This window comes from Marmota flaviventris, chromosome 10 (assembly GCF_047511675.1).
Source record: "Marmota flaviventris isolate mMarFla1 chromosome 10, mMarFla1.hap1, whole genome shotgun sequence".
Lineage (NCBI taxonomy): Eukaryota > Metazoa > Chordata > Mammalia > Rodentia > Sciuridae > Marmota > Marmota flaviventris.
The window spans coordinates 34,352,904-34,372,998 of NC_092507.1; the positions used below are offsets into that span (position 1 = coordinate 34,352,904).

Sequence of the window (20,095 nt, forward strand, 5' to 3'; positions counted from 1 at the left end):
TGCCTCTCAGGCAAGTGCAGACCAGTCCTTGCCCACAACAGAAAGATGTCTTAAGAAAAATAGATTCTGGGAGTAGGGGCTGTGGTAGAGTGCTTGCATGGCACATGGGAGACACTGGGTTTGATCCTCAGCACTACATAAAAACAAATAAATGAAGGTATTTTAAAAAGTAGTCATAGTCGTTGTAATTAAAAAAATAGATTGATAAATTCTGTTAAAATTCAAGAGCCCAGAGTTTTTCCATGACTCCAAACTCCTTGACACATTCTTACAGCCAGGCCTACCTCCCATCTCCCCAAATCCCATTAGACACCCACCTCTAGAATGCCCACAGAGAATCATCAGGTCTTGGCAGCTCTTGCCTCCTCCTGCACCCAGAGGAAATGCAGATGACAGGCCACCCTTGGTTGGAGCCCAGCAAAGGCCTCACTGCCCCATGCCTGCTTGTTGGCTCCAAATATCCTGAACATAGATCTTGGGGCCCAAGGTCACAGGGAATGATATAGTCCCTGGGGAAGTGGAGCAGCCCCACTGATGGCTGAGGGTCTATAAAAGAAGCAGGCTTGAAAGAGTGGGCCTTCTGGAGGTAAGGGTAATGGCAAGAACAGGTTCCAGTCAGGCTAACTTCTTTTCTATCTCTATTCCCTCTCTCCTCTACCTGGGACTCAGTAGGTCCATGATAGCTGGTTACCCCCACCCTAGAGGCCATGTGCTCTCTAATAGGCACATTAACCCTCGGGAAGGGCATTCTGCTGAAGCCAGCCATGCTGTTGGATCTTCGAGCTGTCTCATGGCACAGGCGGCACTGCCACCTGTTGGCCATGGCTAAGAATGCAGCCACACAGCCTAGGAATCAGCAACAGTAGTAGGGACTCCCAGAGGACTGATGTCCTGCAGGCAGAACTTGGCCCCAGAGAAAGGGAATCCATCACCCCTAAGAATATCAGGGATCAGCTCCAACCCAGAGTTTTCCAGCCATTGCTTTACTGCCTGCTAAACTTTGAAAGCCCATCCCTGATCCCCAGGCCTCTTGATTACCACAACAAATTCATTCGATCAACTAATATTTATTGAATACCTATGTGCCAGCACTGTGTAGCAGTGACTCTCAGAATGATAGATGGAACAGAATTGTAAAGCTGAAGGCACTTCACCTTGCAGGCTGCAATGATACCATCTCCTTGAAAGGAGACTCATTTGAGTACCAAATGAGTCTCCTTTCAAGGAGATGGTATCATTTCAGCCAAAACTCCCTTTACCCTGGTTCTGGTTTTTAGGACTCCAGAGTTAACTTGCCACAGCTCCTACTGTAGCACTGCTGTCTCACTGCTTCCCACTCCAGCTGCCCCTTACAGACAGCTCACAACTTTCCCAGACGCAGTGGCTTCCTAGCAAAATGTGGAGGAGCTGGGCAGCACAAACCCCTGCATCCTCAGCTAATCTGGCATCTACCTCAGACTCCTGGGGTATGAGGTCAGAGAAGCTTCTCTGAATGAATGGGCAAGTGGGATTCATGCTTTATGTTGTGGGACTTTGCCCTTCTGGAGCAGAGATCAAAGGGGCCCCCTTCATAGTCTGACCCTACCCTCTGGCACCTCCCCAATAAAGCTCACCTTCCAGTCAGAAAATCAACTCAACTCTGGCAACAAGTATAAAGTTTCCTTTGTGCAAGGTGATTAAGTTCTAGAGATCTATATAACACTGCACCTATAGTTAACAATAGGTGTTATTAATAAGTGTATTACATACACTTGGAACCTTATGTTAAGAGAGTAGATCCCATGTTAAGGGTTCTTACCACAATTTTTAAAAAATATTTATTTTTTAGTTTTAGGTGGACACAATACATTTATTTTATTTTTATGTGGTGTTGAGAATCGATCCCAGTGCCTCACACATGCTAGGCGAGCACACTACCACTTGAGCCATTCCCCAGCCCCACAACTTTTTTTTTTAAAATCAACTCTGAGATTCATCCTCAACCCCCTCCTCCCCTGCTTTTTTAACCCTTTACATGCTAAATGCTACAGGAATCAGCCGCCTGACTGGTGCACTTGTTTGAATAATCAACTACAAGGTTCCACAGAAACCTACCCAGGCATTCCTGCCCGCTAGGACCACTAGAAGTCCCCCAGGACAGACATAGGTTGTGAGAGGTCAGGCATTTATTTCTGGAGTAGGACCTGAGTACTGGACACAACTGCGCATGAAGTCAACACAAAGGCTTGTGTAGTAAGTAGGGTAGTCTCGTAGGTGGCTGACATGTGCAGATGACACAAAGTCCACAGAGCGTACCAGGACCCGGTGGGCCAGGCGTGCCTCCACCATGCGTTCCACATCCCTGGCCAGGACAATCTCATCTGCCTTCGAGTAGAGGTAGAGCTCAGGCCAGTGGGATTCTGCATTCCGTAGCTTATCATAGAAGCGGGTGTGGAAGAGGCCAGTGAGTGGAGCAAGCAGGATATGGAACAAGACTGCCACCAGGGTGAAAGCCACCAGGAGCAATAGGCGCATCAAAGCATGCTGATGTTCTAGGATGACTGCCAGGGCCCGCAGGGCCCCTACCAAGTTGTTATCACCAGGACCACTGTCAAAAATGGTGCCCACCACACGCAGGTGGCAGAAGCGCCGATGGGTTTGCAGGAGTTCCAACACGTAGCGGTAAAGCATGACGCCAGCATTGCTGAAGACGTGGAAGAGCAGGGGCTCCCTCTCAATCTCATAATCAAAGAGTAGCTCAAGCAGCTTCTGGGCCAACAAACGAAGTGAAGGGATGCCCAGGGACTCTGAGAAGAAAACCATGTGCCAGGGGGCTGTGTATCGGATCACGATGCAGCCCTGGGGAGAGAAGAGAAGCCTGATCAATCCCCAGGGATGCAGTGGGGGTGGTGAGCACAAGATACATCCAAAAGGCCCAGTAACCCCAACTTCCATAGAGCCATGGAATCCAGCAAAGCTCTAGGCCCTGCTTCAGCCTAAGCACCAGCTCACTACTCACAGACACAGGTACTTTGCAGGAGTGGAAAGTATACTCAAGGTCCATTTTTGGATTCATGGCTTCATGGTGACTACGCCTCTGGGATGGTATATGAGGCCTGGAGATGAGCACGTTTTGAAAGTGATCAGAACATCTTTTCTCATACCGCAAGCCTACCCCAGACCTTGTACATTTAAAGTCTCACTGCTTGCCTATATTTTGCTGCAGCGACTTCTCTCCATTCTCCCTACCTCCCAGACACAACACCTAAGACAGCCTACAAGCCGCCAGCCTCGACTACCAGAGGCCACTTCTGAGCCAGACCCTCATGGCATCCATCTCTAGTCACTGTCATCTCCCTCTTCCCACACCAAGGACCGGAAAACAAAATCCATACTGTCTGGTTTCAGGAGCCTGACCCCCAAATCTGTCTGGTTCCCAAGCCTAGGATCACTCCTCAGACTCCCCCTGAAATTCCAAGTACAGTAAATACTATTCCTCAAATTCTAAAATCTGGGCCCAAACTCCCTTTAGGCTTCTGGACACCTCACTGCCTAAGCCAAGTGTACCTCAAAACCTCCAGACAGGTCCCCTTCTAGGCCTGTTGAAAAAGGCCCTGCCTGGGGCCTAATCCCTCTCCTAAACCTATTCTAGAGACAAAACACCCTTGTCATGGGGATCTGAGTTGGGCAGGCTCTGGGGTCAGACAGGTCTGAATTTAATTCCTGGTCCTAGCACTTAACAACAGTATGAATAAAGAACAATTTACTTCTTTCTGTGTCTGTGTCCCCATCTATTATTGGGATAACACCCATCTCCTAAGGTTATGGTGGAAATTAAATGAGAAAAAAAAAAGTATGTTAAGTGACCAAAACAATACATGGCACACAGTAAACTCTCAACCAACAGCTGTAACAATCATCAGTGATGATTACAATAACCAGGAGAAAATTATGTGGACACAGTTCTTAAATGACCCACAGCCAAATGGATGGTCAGTCAGGTTGCCTCCTATCACCCTGACCTGCTAGGTCTGGAGGCTCCCAACACTCTAGGGCTTGGTCAAATCTAATAGAGGCCTGCCCATCCTCATCACACTTTTCTCCTGGCAGCACCTGAGGATTACACACTCCTAGAAATATTTCCTTGCAACCCAGTCCCTTCAGTTGGTTTAAAAAAAAAAAAAAAAAAGGAACATTTTTAATCATGAAAAAAGGGGCTGGTCTGGATATAGAGGCCTAAGGAACACAACAACAACAACAACAAAAAAAAACTAGATACAATGTGTAATCCTGGATTGAATCTTGGTTTGGGCAAATCAGTTGTAAAGAACACTTTGAGGACAATTTGGGCATCTGAACATGGATTGGAAACTAGAAGTGATGAAAATTAATTAACATGAGAAGGTGGAAATCATGATCTTTAAAAAGCAGGCTTCAAAATGGTACACTTGATAGATCTCATCCAGGCAAAGAGAAGATCCAGAAAAAACCTGGAAAGAGCTACCCTATGGTATAAACCGAGGTCATCTCCAGGTGGTGGAATATGATGTTTTTATTTTCTTTTAAATAATGAAGGTTGTCTCCCTCTGGAGATGGCCCTGCATTCTCCCTTGAATGTTCCTCTGCTTTCCATAGTAAACCTTTGTCTGTCTCTCTAAAAAGAAATTAAATATTGGAGTTTGGGATTGGAGAAGTTTTTCTCGGCACCCATCCTGTTCTCCTCCTACCAGGGAATAAAGTCAGTCCCCTCCTTGCCAAGGCTGCCACTCCACCAGCCTTGTTCCTTCAGCCCCTCTGCCTGCCCTGGAATCGTGCCTCACACTTTCTCCCTCACACTTTCTGCCCACATAACATCTTCCTTCCCTCACCTACAATGGTCTGTTTCTCTGTTGATTCTGTCATGTCCTCCTGGGCTTTCTTTCCCCCCTGGCTCCATTCCTCCTTTCCTCATAGAATTCTCTTCATCTTCTACTTCTTTAAGTCTGGTTTCTTTAGGGCTATCCCAGCCCTCTTCTTTCCCTCTCTACACTCCTGAGGGATCTCGTCTACCCCAGAAACTGTGGATTCTCTTCTAGTGTTCCTGTCTCAAAAACACACCTCCCTCTACCCAGAACATGCCCCCTCCTCTCCATCCCTGTGCCCACTCCTAATCTCTTATGAGCTACCTTCCTATCTCGTGACAAGCTCCTCCACCCATCACCTTCCTTCTACCTACACCACTAGCCCTAAGGGCCTGACCATCCTGTTCTGGGTCACTGCACCCTTTCCGAAGTTTCTCCTGGCTTCTAGCCCCAGCGCCTCCAATCTTTCCCCTACTCTGCAGTTAGGTGCTTTCTGAATGGCAAATCTAACATTGTGCCCCTGTTTAAATCACCTTGAAAACCCTCCCCTGACCAAGCCTCACCTCTAGACATTTGCACTTTCATTCTCTGTACTGAGCACACTCAATCACTCCTATTCTTCTGCCTGCCCTCAAGGATCTTTTTTTTTTTTTTTTAATATTTTTAGTTGTAGGTGGACACAATATCTTTATTTTGTTTATTTAGTTTCTTATGTGGTGCTGAGGATCAAACCCAGTGCCTTATGCATGCTAGGCAAGTACTCTACCACTGAGCCACAACCCCAGTCCCCCTCAAAGATCTTATTCTAATGAAGAAGCTAGACCAAGCCTAGCCAGTGAGTGGAGCTCAGGAGCTGAGATAACCTGAGGAGTGAGGCAGCCTGCAAAAGGTGGGCCAGGCTTATTGGCTGAGAGGAGGCTTCAAACTCAAAACTACTTTTCTTCCCCAATCCTTCTCCTGTTCCAGGGCTTCCATGCTGCTCAGGCATGGCATAGACATTGGTCAGTGGAAGGAGACCAAGAAAAGGGGCACCATCTGGCCTTTCTCCCAGGTGACTCCTACTCCTTTGCCTGGGCCTTCCAGCTGGCATCTGGAGCTGTCTAAACCAATACCCCTGCCAAAGGTTGCTTTGGGGAGACCTGCCCTGAGGAGGGCAGAGAAGAGTCAGAGACCAAAGACATAAAAGGGCTTCCAGGGCCAGGGTTGTGGCTCAGTGGTACAGTGCTTGCCTAGGACGTGTGGGGCACTGAGTTCGATTCTCAGCATCAATAAAATAAATAATAAAAAAGAAAGGTATTGAGTCCATCTACAACTAAATTTTTTTTTTTTTTAAAAAAGGGCTTCAAAAATATAACCAGGCTCTCCTAGGGCCCTCTCCAGTTACCACCTCTACAGTCAACTCTTAGTGCATCCTGAGAAGCATCATGACTCCTCCAAGAGGCCCTGTGACTCTGGGAATGTGACTATGGGCAAAAAAGGAGAAAGTCCTGGGAGCAGGAACTATGCCCGGCACACCAGTCAACAGGAGTTAAGGCCTGGGCTGATTCCACCAGTGTGGACAACATTAAGGCCGCCCACCACAGGATTCAAGGAGAGAAGCAGGTCAGGGGACTGAAGGAGCTAGACTAGGACACAAAACTGGCAGCAAAGCGGGGGATAATCCTGCCAAAGTCCCCATGACCCCATCATCTTCCTCACAGGCTGTTCTTAACACTATTCCTAGGCCTGTCACAGAATGGGTCAGCTTTCACTGCAGCCCAGAGGTGAGGCAGCCAGAGGCTCGGAGTTCCCCACAGAGTACCCAGAGGTGGCAGGATCCCAACATCTGAGTATCCACATGCCTGCAGTACTCACCCTTTCATGGTAGATGGCGCTGTACTTGGCAAGGTTCTTGTCCCTGCAGCCACCCCAGCCCAAGAGAATCACCACAGGCAGTCGCGGCCCTGCCTCCTTCCCACCTTGTCTGGCGTTGTTCTCTGAAACACAGATGTGGACTGTCAACACGGGAGGTAGGATGGGGGTTCTGACTGACCCAAAGCTAACACCACTGTGGCTGAAGGCAGGAAATCAACAGGTGCCAGGCCCAGGCATCCCACCAGCCTCTCTGCTCTAGGCTCCCATGAGGCTCCTGCCCCAGTCCTGCCCTGACTGCCTTTCTACAGATCTCTCAGGAAGAACCATGGCATCACTAGAAAGCTCTCTTGAGGGCACCTTTCTTTAGTGATTCAAAGACAGCCCAGGAGGGGAAAGTGAACACCTTCTCCAGGTAACTTCCCTTTCCAACCAGCGATCAGCAAACATTAGCCCAATCAGGCCCACCACCTTTGTACAGTCTATAAGCTAAAATGACTTTTAAATTTTTAAATGGTTAAAAAAATCAAAATAATAATATTTTTGTGACATATGACAATTATATAAAATTTAAATTTGTGTGGGGCTGGGGTGGTGGCTCAGTGGTAGAGTGTTTGCCTGGCACATGTGAGGCCCTAGTTTCAATTCTCAGCACCACATATGAATAAATGAATAAAATAAAGGTCCATCAGTGACTGAAAAATATTTTTAAAAAAATTTACATTTGTGTGTCCACATATAAACTTTAATAGGAATATAGCCATATCATCCAATTTATTTTACTCTCTATGGCTACTTTCATACTAAAACGTAATTACAACAGAGAGTATATGGCTCACAGAGTCTAAAATATTAATGGCCTTCACAGAAAATGTTTGCCAGGGGCTGGGGATATAGCTCAGTTGGTACAGTGCTTGCTTTGCACACATAAGGCCATGGATTCAATCCCCAAACCACAAAATATATACATTATTTTATATGTATATACACATAAAATAATGATACTGTGTTCATCTACAACTAAAAAAATTAAATAAATTTTTTAAAAAAAGTTTGCCAAGCTGGATGCAGTGGCGCACACCTGTAATTCCAGTGCCTCAGGAGGCTGAGATAGGAGGATCACAAGTTCAAAGCTAGCCTCAGCAAAAAGTGAGACCCTTCTTCTAATAAAATACAAAATTGGGCTGGGGATATGGTTGAGTGCCCGAGTTCAATCCCCAGTACCAAAAAAAAAAAAAAAAAAAAATGTTTGCCAGACTCAGTCTCTGCTCTAATTCCAAGAGCTGATGGAAAACAAAGGTCTTAAGAGGAGCAATGGATAGGACAGTGTAAACAGGAACATGATGCAGAATGACTCCAAGTTTTAGCAAACCTCCCACCCTGTCCGGCCAGGAAAACACACACCTATATTCTAACATAAAAGCAGAATGAGATTAAGTGTCTTGCCTGTGTCACAGGGAGCGTAGAGCTAGGCATCTGGCTCCTACTGAACTCCTAGAACAGCTCTTGTGCCACTGCCCATAGCTAGACCTTCCTTGGGTGATGTGCTGGCAGGCATGAGCCAGCTGTCTCTGATGGCTGCTGAAGGGCCTCCTGCAACTTTGTCTAACACAACTCACCTCGTTTCCTTGCAAAGTGAATGCCCACCCCCCAGAAGGACATCTGTGCAAGGACTGTCTGTAGCTAGATAGTCACCCCCTGAAAGGGTGGGTATGTACTTTTGCAAGGACCAAGTCACTTGGCTATGCTCAGCTGCCATCCTGAAATTTATGGATGCTGGTGGTGACCTGGCAACAGTAAATTTCAAGGCTAGTTAAGAGGATGGTAAATATAAATCACTAACCTTTGGACAAAAGGAAGACAACAATTTCCTGTGGAAATTAATGTGATTGAAAAGTTCAATGTTCCTGCTCTCTAGTAGTGGTGACTCTGGCCTTCGGAGATTAACTGTCCGCACCCACAGGGATCCTGGGCCCATTGCAATTCAGGCTGGAGCAGAAATTGCCAGTGTCTCAGTCCGCTGCTGACACCTGCCAACCCTCCCAGCCACCACCAACATTGGCCTTGGCCCTGCTCTAACTATCTAAATATTCTCACTGCCTTTCTCAGCCTGATGTTCCCCTGTCTTTTGCCAGGACAGCTCTTCGCCTGCCCTGGCCTTTCTGGTGGAGATACATAAAGTGGGGCCATGAAGCTCAGACTGAGGTGGTCTCCTGGGTAGTAATCAACAGCTACTGTTTGGAACTGCTGAATCTCTGAGGCCACACTACTAGATTTCTGAGAGTCTGCCTTGAGAGGCTCACTTACCTCTCTGTGTAGCCGCCTCAGAATAGTCTCCCCTTCCTCAGCCTATAGAAGTTCCCCCAAGATTCCAGCAAAGGGCTTTGAGATTTATCTCAAAAACAGAGAAGGCAGCTAAGGGAGGTCACATTCACTGGTGGCTAAAGGAGGATAGGGCCAACCCCCATAAGCAGAGAGGGGCATTCAACATTCAGAGAAGGTTTGAGCAGGTTCTGCTGGGCCTGCCCCTTCCCATTCTGAGATGTGTAACTTTGCTTTGTTCCAGTGCAGGTTTTCCTGGCACCCTTGGCAGGAACGACTCTCTCCCTCAAGAAACTGGCATCCTGGACATTCTGACTATTCCATATCCAAAGATTTCCCTAATGTTCTTAAAGGGGTGGAACCAGGCCCTGGGGATTGCCCCAAGGGGCTCATCCTACCAGGGACATCTCCTGCTCCCTGACATATGCTCTCCATGCCCATTCCCGACTCAAAGGCTTGTCATGACCTTCTCCCTGCTGGAGCCACATTTGCCCCTTCTGATTATATAAATGAGGTGTTATAGTCCCAGAAAATCCAAAAATGTACCTTGGAAACATGTCTGGGAGAGTGATGGTGACCAGGAAAGGTCTCCCAAAGGAAGACCCATTTGCTGCAGTAGCCTTGAAGGCCCAGTAGGAATGTGTTGGGTGGACAGGGGACATGAGCAGAGCCAGGGAGTTGTGGAGATATTACAGGTCACCTACGGCACAGTATGTAGTCCTGGGGCGCTGGAATCTCAGGGGAGGGAGTAGCAGTAATTGTAAAAGCTGCCAAGAACAGGACTAGGGCCTGATCCTGCATAGGAGCCAGGGTTGTCTACTCCACAGCAGTGGAGAGCAAATAAAAGATTATGAAATGGGGAAAGTGGCATGACCCAATCTGTATGAATTAATGACTTACACAACTAATGTTGTTTAATGTCTGTCTCTCTCTGCCCTTAAACAGTAGGTTCTATGGAGGCAGGAAATTCTTTATGGCCATGCTTCCAATGGTCAGCATGGTGGCTGACCCATAACTCAGAAGTTAAGTGCTGAGTGAATGAACACGTGGGTGCAAATCGAAGGATGGATCCCAGTAGAAAGAGCTGGCATTCTCGTTCCCCATTGCCCTTTCCAGAGTAATAAAAATAACTGTTCCGGCTATTGTTGTTTATTGCCACACCCAGACCACCACTCCTCCACCCTTTCATGCCATCCCCTACTCCTCTCCTGCTCACCCCACGGTCATATCACTCTTTCCCCCTCTTGCTACCGACTCTCCTGGTCTCTGGCAACTAATCTGTAAGGACTAAAGACTTTGGTCTCTGGCTTGGTCTCCTACTTTATTCAAAGACTTTCCATGACTTTGCACAAGCAATCAAGTACAAGTCCACTTTGTGCCAAAATCATCACAAAACTCTCTCAGTGAAAAGAGCTAACACAGAGAATATTATGCACCAGGTGCTATTCTACGAATTTGGCATTTGTACTTATCAATTCATTTAATCATCAACATTTAACTGTTTAATCATGACAACCCTAGAAACAAGGAATTGTTATTCTCATTTTGCAAATGAAAACCTGAGACACAGAAATGGTAAATTACACACTCAAGGTTACATAATTAATAAGTAATAAAACTGGAATCTGTAAAGATCAGCTTGTACTCACTATCCTAGATGGTCTAGACTGCTTCAGCTCCAAAACTGTACACAAAGATGCCTCCTATATAGCAAAAGACCCAACATTGTCCTCATCCACTTGCTCCCCCTTAGGGACTGGCCACTCGGCCAGAATGTCAACATATGCTGTTTCTTGCAACACCCTAGGTGTTAGCTACTATTTCCATTTTGCAGATGAGAAAACTAACAGAGAGGGTAAGTCCTTTTCCCTTCAAGAACACACAGCCAGGAAGTGACAGAGCCAACGTCCACTCTCTTACCACCATATTATACTGACACTACCTCCAGGACCTTGCACATGCCTTTTATTCCCAGCCCAGGATACAAATGCTTCATGTAATACTTTGCGAATGTGGGCTGGGGTTGTGGCTCAGCAGCAGAGCGCTCGCCTAGCACGTGCAAGGCATTGGTTTCAATGCTCAACACCACATAAAAATAAATAAATAAAATAAAGATTAAAAAAAACAACAACAACTTTGTGAATGCCCTGTCCACTTACAAAGTCAGCTTGCTTTTCATTTCCAGAAGTCCTTCTCAATGCCCTCTCCCGTTATCAGGGTAGGTTAGGTTACTCCTTTTCTGAACAGTCCCAGCACCCACCAACACCACAGCACTCCTCTTAGCACACTGCCTTGACAGTGTTCCTTAGGAAACGGAGGAAGCTACTAGCAAGAAATGGTGAAGGAGGCCAGGGCTGTAGCTTGGTGGCAGAGCACTTGCCTAGCATGTGTGAGGCACTGAGTTCAACCCTTAGCACCATATGAAAATAAACAAATAAAATAAAGGCATGATGTCCATCTACAACTACAAAAAAAGAAATTTAAAAAGAGAATAGAGAGAGAGAATGTGAAGCCAGAACAAGAGCAATGGGGAGACAGGAAGGAAGGGCAGGCAACTGATAGGGAGAAGCCAGAGTCACAACAATTTTAAGACATATTATCAAAAGTCTCAAAAATATGCAACTTCTGACTTGGTAATTCCACTTCTAAGAAAAATGTTGAATAATACAGAAATATTCAGTAATATGTTAAGCAGATCATAGACAAAAATGGAAGATCTAAAATTATAAGTCTCATAGAAAAAGCACTGGATTAAATACTTGTGATCTGGAATTAGGCAATAGTTTCTAGAACAACAAACAAAATAGATAAATTGGGATTTCAACAAAATTAAGATTTTGCACTTAAAAGGGCACCATTTAAAGAGTGAAAAAATGTGGAGAAAATATTTGCAAATCATATGCACAATATGGGGCTTGTGCCCAGGATATATTTAAAAAAATCTCTTACAATTTAACAACAAAACAATGAATAACCCAACTTTAAAATGAGCAAATGATTTGAATAGACATTTCTCCAAAGAAGATATACAAATAGCCAATAAGTACATGAAAAGATTAGAGAAATTAAAGTCTAACCCACAATGAGGTATCACTTTGTGCCCATTAGCATGGCTGTAAAAAGTCAGATAATAGCAAGTAATGAGGATGTGGAGAAATAAAAACTTTCATAAACTGTTGGTGGGAATGTAAAATAGAGCCACTTTGGAAAATAGTTTGGCAGTTCCTCAAAAAAATTAAACAGAGTTACTATATGACCCAGCAATTCCACTCCTAGATATGGACCTAACAGAACTGAAAACAACATGTCCACACAAAAAACTTGTACATATTAGTCATAACTTTCCTAGCTTTGTATTTGTATACACAACCAGGGTAACTCCACATCATGTATGACTACAAGACTGGGAACCTAATAGAATAAGTTATACTTTATGTATGTATATTCTGCCAAAATACACTCTACTGTCATGTATAACTAAAAATAAAAAAAAAAAAACTTGTACATGAATTTTCATTGTAGCACTTGATAACAGACACAAAGTAGAAACAATTCCATCAACTGTGAATGGATAAAACAAAATGTGATATATCCATTCAATGGAATACTATTCATTCATAAAAAGGAATCAAATACTACCCATGCTCCAACATGAATGAATCTTGAAAACATTATGTTAAATAAGAGCAGTCAGACACAAAAGGCCACATATCATATGGTTCCATTTATATAAAATATTCAAGCTGAGCTGGGCACAGTGGCACATGGCTATAATCCCAATGACAGAGGCTGGGAGAAGAATCACAAATTCAGCCTCTGCAATTTAGCAAGAGAGAATAAGAAGGGTTAGGGGTATAGCTCAGTGATAGATCAATCCCCAGTACTGAGGGAGGGGGGAAATCCAGAATAGGCAAATTCATAGAGACAGAAAGTAGCTAGACGAGGGAATGGGGAATGACTACTAATGGGTATGAGATTTCTTTTTCTGTGATGAAAGTGTTCTGGAATTAGATAGTGGTGATGGTCTCACAATTCTGAGAATATACTAAAAGCCAATGGACTGCACTTTTTTTTTTTTTTTTTTGAACTAGGATTGAACCCAGAAGTGCTTAACCACTGAGTCACATCCCCATCCCTTTTTTAATTTGTATTTTGAAACAGGGTCTCACTAAGTTGCTTGGGGCCTCACTAAATTGCTGAGGCTGGCTTCAAACTTGTGATTCTTTTCCCACAGCCTCCTGAGTCACTAGGATTACAGGTGTGTACCAGCATGCCTTTTGTGTGTGTGTGTGTGTGTGTGTATGTGTTACTGGGAATTGAACCCATGGCTTTACGCATGCTAGGCAAGTCTTCTACCATTGAGTTATATCCACAGTCTAAACTGCATATGTTAAAAGGGTAAATTTTGTGTCATGTGAATTATATTTGTGTTATTATTTTTAAATAGTAATACATTATGTGAAAAAGCAAATTGCAAAGTAGAATCACTACAGAATATCCCTTTAAAACACACTCATGGGGCTGGGGATGTGGCTCAAGTGGTAGCGCACTCGCCTGGCATGCATGTGGCCCAGGTTCGATCCTCAGCACCACATACAAACAAAGATGTTGTGTCCGCTGAAAACTAAAAAATAAATATTAAAAAATTCTCTCTCTCTCTCTCTCTAAAAAAAAAACATACACACACAAGTTATGCATTGAAAATATAAATAGCAAGTATTTCTGAGATCAGAAAAAAATTATTTTTCATGACTTTATTTTAAGCCCATTTTCTAAAATAAATATTGGGGCTATGAATGTAGCTCAGTGGTGGAGTTCTGGGTTTGATACCAGCACTGCCAAAAAAAAAAAAAAAGATTTAAAGTCAATATGTATCACTTTTGCAATGAGAGTTAAAATGTTATTTCAAAACAACAATAGGGGAGGTGGTCTAATCAAAGGAGTTCAAGTCCAAAGAGGTCAAGGATACCCAGAAGCCCCTTGGCAATGGGGAACTTTCTTTTCTATCCTAGAACTTTTCTTCTTTTTTTTCTTTTCTTTTTCTTTCTTTCTTTTTTTTTTTTTTTTTTTTTTTTTTTGATGGTGATACTCATTATTGAACCCAGGGGTGCTCCACATCCCTAGACCTTTTTATTTTTTTTTTATTTTTAAGAAAGGGTCTCACTAAATTGGAAAGGCTGGTCTCAAACTTGGATTTTCCTACCTCAGCCTCCCAATTTGCTGGGATTACAGGCGTGCACCACCACACCTATCTCTTCCCTGGCACTTCTTGAGCACTCCACATAACAATTTAGTCTCCCAGGATCCCTGTCATCTAGAATTTCTCAACAAATAACACTGACACCAAGAATACAAGAATTATAACTAAGTATACTGTACAACAGTTCCAGTCATAAAACTAAGGCATGAATTAGATTGTGGATGTCCCAGGGGCAAGTGGGGACGACAAAGGAGAGGCCTGACAAGGCATAAGGGTCTGTGGTACAATATATGCTTTTTATTTGCAAGCCAGAAGCAAAATACAAAGAATCTATGTCTATGTTATTTTTTTTTTTTTTTTTTTTTTTTTAAAGATAGAGTGAGATGAGGGAGGGAGGGGGGGGGGAGAGAGAGAGAGAGAGAGAGAGAGAGAATTTTTAATATTTACTTTTTAGTTTTCGGCGGACACAACATCTTTGTTTGTATGTGGTGCTGAGGATCGAACCCGGGCCGCACGCATGCCAGGCGAGCACGCTACCGCTTGAGCCACATCCCCAGCCCCTCTATGTTATTTTTAAATGTAAAGAATAAAAGGATCAAAAAAGAAGAATAAAAGGATCCTTAATTTTCTCTACTCCCCAGAAAATTTTCCAGAGTCTTGCTGCTCCTATATTTAAACCAAATTACTTTATTTTACATTTAATTTTCAAAATAACAGCATAAGAGAGTAGTGTAGCATCTAAGAGTACATACCACACAAAACTATACCTGGGTTCCAATCTCTGGCTCTGCCATCTGATAACTATGCAACAGACCTTAAGCAAATTCTCTAAGTTTTAATTTCCATATCTGTGAAATGGGGACAATAATACAAAGAATTCAATAAGATATGACTATGGAGGGCTTAGCAAGGTACCGGGCACAAAGAAAGAGTTCAATAAGTCAAAATTATTATTACTTCACCAGTAATGCATGTTCACTGTAGAAAAAGCAGAAAATGAATACCTAATAAAATTGGAATCATACTGTTTGTAATCTGCTTTCTTCCGTTTAGCAATATATTGTGAACATCTTTCCCTGTCAGTTTATATATTTCTACACCATTATTTTTAGTGGCTGCAGAGCAGCTATAGAATGTTTCATAATTTATGGAGACCAATCTCCTATTATTAGACATGATGTTGTTTCCAATCTGGGGCTGTAATAAAAAATACTTGAATGGACACCCCTTTCTTTGTGCATGCCTCTCACTGTTTCCTAGAAATGGCATTGTACTCAGGCAGCTCTTTCTAATGGCAACTGAAATCTGCATGCACAAGATGTAGAGTAAGGCTCTTAAGCTGAAATCTGGAATTACTTTGGGCAAAATACTTCACCTCCCCCATTCATCTGTTCCTCATTGTAAACTGGGATTAAGAGAACCCCTACTTCACAAGATGGTTGTGAGGATTAATAAAATAATGAAAGGCAGGTCAGCATATCAATTGACACAGTCAATTGTGTCAGAGAAAAAGGCCTGAAAAGGGTGCATCAGCTTGGACCTCGAATGCAGGGCCTAATATAGCACCTGGCATAGAGTGGGCACTTGGAAAGGGTCTTTTATTAATGGTTGAAAGAAAAGGCATTAGGACTAAAAAAAAAAAAAATGAAACTCCTCTGGAAGAGGGAGAAGAAGGAGGCTGCAACAGCCTTTGAGGATGCAAAGACAAGATGAGGATAGAGTCTTCTCCTGGATCTTTTAGACCTAACAGCTCTTGAGGGTTTCCACTCACCTTCCTCTACCCAAAGTACACCTCAGCCTCCTGCCAGGGCCTGTCCCCCTCAAGCCACTTCACTCCAAGTCCTCCCTCAGAGCCCTTCTATACTTTCTCTGCTCACCACAGGTCAGTCAGTCTCCCCAAGCTCCATCTCCCATAATGACCCCCACAGTGGTCCAGACCTCAGCAGTTTCCCTGGCACCAGTGAAAGCTTCCTCTGAGGGTTAAAAAGATAGTACAGCTCTTTGACCATGGCCGGTGACTAAAAAAGAGCAGACTCATAATAAAATCTAGGGATCTAAAGCCCCTCACCTCCCTTCTCTGTGATCTCCTTGAGGCCTCTGTTTACTCTAAGAGCAAGACCACTGTCTCCAGCCCAGGACCCCAGCCCTATTAATTCTATGAATAAATAACTTTTTTAAATGTTCATTGAACATGAAAGTAGCACAAAGTGCCTTTAAAAAAGCTGCTTAGGGGTGGGGTAGAGCGGTAGAGCGCTCGCCTGGCACATGCAAGTCCTTGGGTTCGATCCTCAGCACCACATATAAAAATAAAATAAAGGTACTGTGTCCAACTACAACTAAAAACACAAATAAATATTAAAAAAAAAAAAAAGAAGAAGGCAGCATGGGCTCGGTTGTAGCTCAGTGGTAGAACACTTGCCTAGCATGTGAGAGGGCCTGGGTTCCAACCTCAACCCTAAAAAAAAAAAAGAGGGGACCTGAGTGGGACTCAGCTGACCATTCTCTGATGGGAAATGGGAGGAGGGGTGGCACAGCCCAGCTGGGATGTCAGAGCAGCTCTGACTTGGACCCACAGTACTTCCAAGTGACTCCAATCAGCTAGCTTGGCACCTCATCACTGCCAGGCCCTGGCAACAATGAGTAAAACTGTCAAAGGCACTACATAAGGCAATACAGTGCTGTGGGAGCCCCCAGGACACAACCTTCACCCAAAGAAATGAAAGGGAGCTGGGGATTAGGAGAACAAGGGGATCCCTGGCCCAAGAAAATGAAAGGAAGGACAGATTCCAGATCAAAGGCCAGGTGGACTATCCTGGGCACAGGCAACCACACATACTGGCTGGTAGAATTCCCAGCGGAGGATCCTCTGCTGCCCAACCTGGCCCACAAAACCCAGGGCTCTGAATGACTCAAATCTGCAGCTGCCTTCCAGTTAAAGGATGTGCCAGCATCAGCTGCTCACCTCTCTGTCAACTAATAGCAGTGCCGGCTCTGGAGTTTGGGTTTCAAATATTGGGGGAAAGCAATTCCAAAACTAAATATGACCATCCTGCATACTTCACCACTGCAGAAGAGAAATAATCTCTAGGGTCCCTGAAGACTGTCACTCTGTGCAGCCATGTCGGCCTGGAGGGGAGCACTCTGCAGAGGGAACAAATGGATTCAGGGGATCACAGTGTCCTGACATCCTTCTGAGGGGTTCTGCAATCTCCAGCTCAGTTGTGGGACCATGCACTGTGAGAGGGAAGGACAGGAAGAAATAAAGCAGTAGGTCAGCACAGTCAGATGGTAGAGGAACAACCAAAAGCTCTGGAGGTATTTCTTCAAGAGACACTGACTCTTGAAAAGAGGAATATGGATTTCTTGCTCTGTGTTGTCACCACCACAACAATCCCTAGCCCTATAGTGACCATATCATTTTGAAACCACCTGCTTAAGAATTTTCATTCCCTCCCCAAAACCACAGCTTCCTGAAGGCTGCCTGTCTATGAATCATTTCTGAGGTGGCACCAACAAACCAAAGGCCAGGACACAGCAAATGCTGAATTGAGAATGGAAATGACAGGAAGGCCTATTGTGGTTCCAGAAAGGGAAGTGCTTTCTAACAATCCCAGTTGCCTCCAACAGACCGGGATGGTTTTTTTTGTTTGTTTGTTTGTTTTGTTTTGTTTTGTTTTGGGGGGGGCTGCTAGCAACAGAATGCACTCATGCTGGCAAAGGGGTACAGGAAAAAATTCTAAGCCTGAGTCTCTGGAGGCCATAAGGGAAGGCCTAAGAGAGGAAATGCACTCAGCACTTGCACTATGCCAGGCACTTATATTCAATCACTGCCCTAATAACCCTTATTATTAAGGAGGAATCTGAAGCTCAGAGAGGTTCAATAGCTTGCCAAAGCCATAGAGCTAGTAAGAGGTAAAGCATAAATGAGAACCAAGATTTTCTGGCTGCCCACCTGGGGAGAAAGAGAATTTCTGTCCTCCTCACCACGCAGAAGGCAGATCCAGAGCCTTTGCAGCTGAAGGCTTTCGAAGGATAAAACTATTAACTGACTTAACTTTTCAAAAGTATTTTTACATCTATAAGCTCAACAGCCCTAAACCAACAGATTGAGTTCTAGGTAGTCAGAGCCATGTTACCTTTGGAAGTCTAGGAGCTGACCTCTCAGACTTTAACCAAAGAACACAAGATGCCACAGGATGTATGCATCAATAAAAAAGAGAGATCGACAACAACAACAAAATTCTACAGGAGAAGTCTGGGAAGACTCTCCTGAAGGAGGCAACATCTGAGCTAGGCCTTACATGGTGAGATGGATGCAAGTGGAGGCACAGCAGGCCAGCAGAGGGGAAAGGGCATTCCAGACAGAAGAAAGAGCAGAAGCAAAGGCAGAGAAGCAAGAAATGTGTGGAGAATCACAGCCATTTGGTGTTGCCAGAACATAAAATTCATACTAAACAACGGAAGGACAGTGATCAAAGAGGTAAGCAAGGGCTGCTAAATTATGAAGGACTTTGAATGCCATACTAAGGAATCTGGACTTGATTTATTCCAAGGGCAATAAGGAGCCACTGAAGGGTTTTATGAAAAGCGGTGATGAGCTTAAACCTTTGCATCTGGAAGATCACTATGGTAGCAATATAAGAAGTTGAGCTGCTGGCAGTGAGACTGGAGGCCTGAATGCAATGCTGGAGAAATAAAGGCCAGATAGGCTGGGCCCAGGCTGACCTGTACACTCCACTAACATAATTCCCAGCAGGGACAACTTTCCTTCCATTCTACAGGCTACCCAACATACACTGCCATGGACTCAGGACAGTTTTAAAAACTAACAATTTTGTGAAGTCTCCCACACATCTTTCTTCAATATTATGACAGGAGAGGGAGGAGATAATGCCAATCCTAAATGCCAATTTCTAAATTCATTGCAGGCAAGGCCCTATGCCAGGCTCGTCACATAAATAATCCTAGTTGTGTGATCAACAACTCAGTGGGGGTGTTTGCTACAGTTACCTTCATTTTGACGAGGAATAAACTGAAGTGGGTAGCTTACCAAAAATCATCCAATTACTAAAAAGGAGGAGTCAAGGATTTCAACAGAGTTCTACCTGACGGACGAAACTGGTTTATTAACCACTGTCAAGAAAAGTGGAGAGGGAAGACTAGCCCTTCTGCATTCCTGGCTTCTTCGAGGACCAGAGACCCCTGGAACGAATGTTCCTTCGGGAACACTAGGGCCCCTAGCCACAAGTGGAGAAGAGAGGCGAGAAGAGGGAAGCCCGATCCCAAACAAAGGAATCAGAAAGAACCCTACCCCAGGCATTCTCCAGCTACTACCAGAACAAAAATGGCATGGGCCGGAGAACTACGGATTACAAAAGCAGAAAAAGAGACCCCGATTCAGCAGACGCTGACGCAGGAAGGGGCGACGCTCAGGGAGGAGGAGCGTTCTGGGTGGGGCCCACAAAAGGGCGGGGCTCTCTGCGCCCCACAAAGTCTAGGACCTGCAGGACCCTGCGAGGGGGCGGGACGCGAGAGGGCGGGGCCGCGAGACCCGCAGAGCTACAGCTGCGCTCGCGACCCTCAGACTTGTTAGGTCACCTCCCCACGACAGGACCCAACCCTCGATCCATACTCTGGCTCCAGCAGGGCTGATCCGGGATCTCGATGGTGTAGTCCAGGTCAGCCCAGGCCATGATGAAGGTGCCGGCCCTCAGCACGGGCCTACAGCCGGACCTCTGGCCCGCTCACTCGCGCACCCGCGCCTCGCCGGGGCGCCTCCTGGGCACCGCCCAGTCTCCACCTCCTCCCCCGACACTGCCCAATCCCTGAGCCGCGCTCTGTGACCTCCCTCCCTAGCAACCCCCGAGTCACTCGGAGTCTCGCGCCTCACCCCTGTAGCAAC

The 20,095-nt window shown here is 45.0% G+C and overlaps 1 protein-coding gene across 5 annotated transcripts; it reads right to left on the reverse strand.

Annotated features, from left to right (window-relative positions):
* Positions 1-2,147: 2,147 nt before the first annotated feature.
* Positions 2,148-19,971, reverse strand: Tmem53 (transmembrane protein 53). Of its 5 annotated transcripts, none has more exons than XM_027937655.2 (3): positions 19,826-19,971; positions 6,675-6,796; positions 2,148-2,838 (listed from the first exon to the last, which is right to left on the reverse strand). In XM_027937655.2, exons 1-3 carry the CDS (start codon positions 19,884-19,886, stop codon positions 2,158-2,160), a joined length of 864 nt encoding a protein of 287 aa, XP_027793456.1. In that variant the 5' UTR covers positions 19,887-19,971; the 3' UTR covers positions 2,148-2,157. The 5 variants fall into 5 exon arrangements, with proteins under 5 accessions (XP_027793456.1, XP_027793458.1, XP_027793460.1 ...); XM_027937657.3 differs by lacking the exon at positions 19,826-19,971 and adding an exon at positions 11,153-11,513; XM_027937659.3 differs by lacking the exon at positions 19,826-19,971 and adding an exon at positions 8,515-8,619.
* Positions 19,972-20,095: the final 124 nt, after the last annotated feature.

Coding starts and splice junctions, on each gene's coding strand:
- Tmem53 (XM_027937655.2), bottom strand. CDS start 19,886: ATGGCCTGGGCTGACCTGGACTACACCATCGAGATCCCGGATCAGCCC. Junction 6,797..19,825: donor TCAGCCCTGCTGGAGCCAGA/GTATGGATCGAG, acceptor TCTGTGTTTCAG/AGAACAACGCCAGACAAGGT. Junction 2,839..6,674: donor GCGCCATCTACCATGAAAGG/GTGAGTACTGCA, acceptor TTCTCTCCCCAG/GGCTGCATCGTGATCCGATA.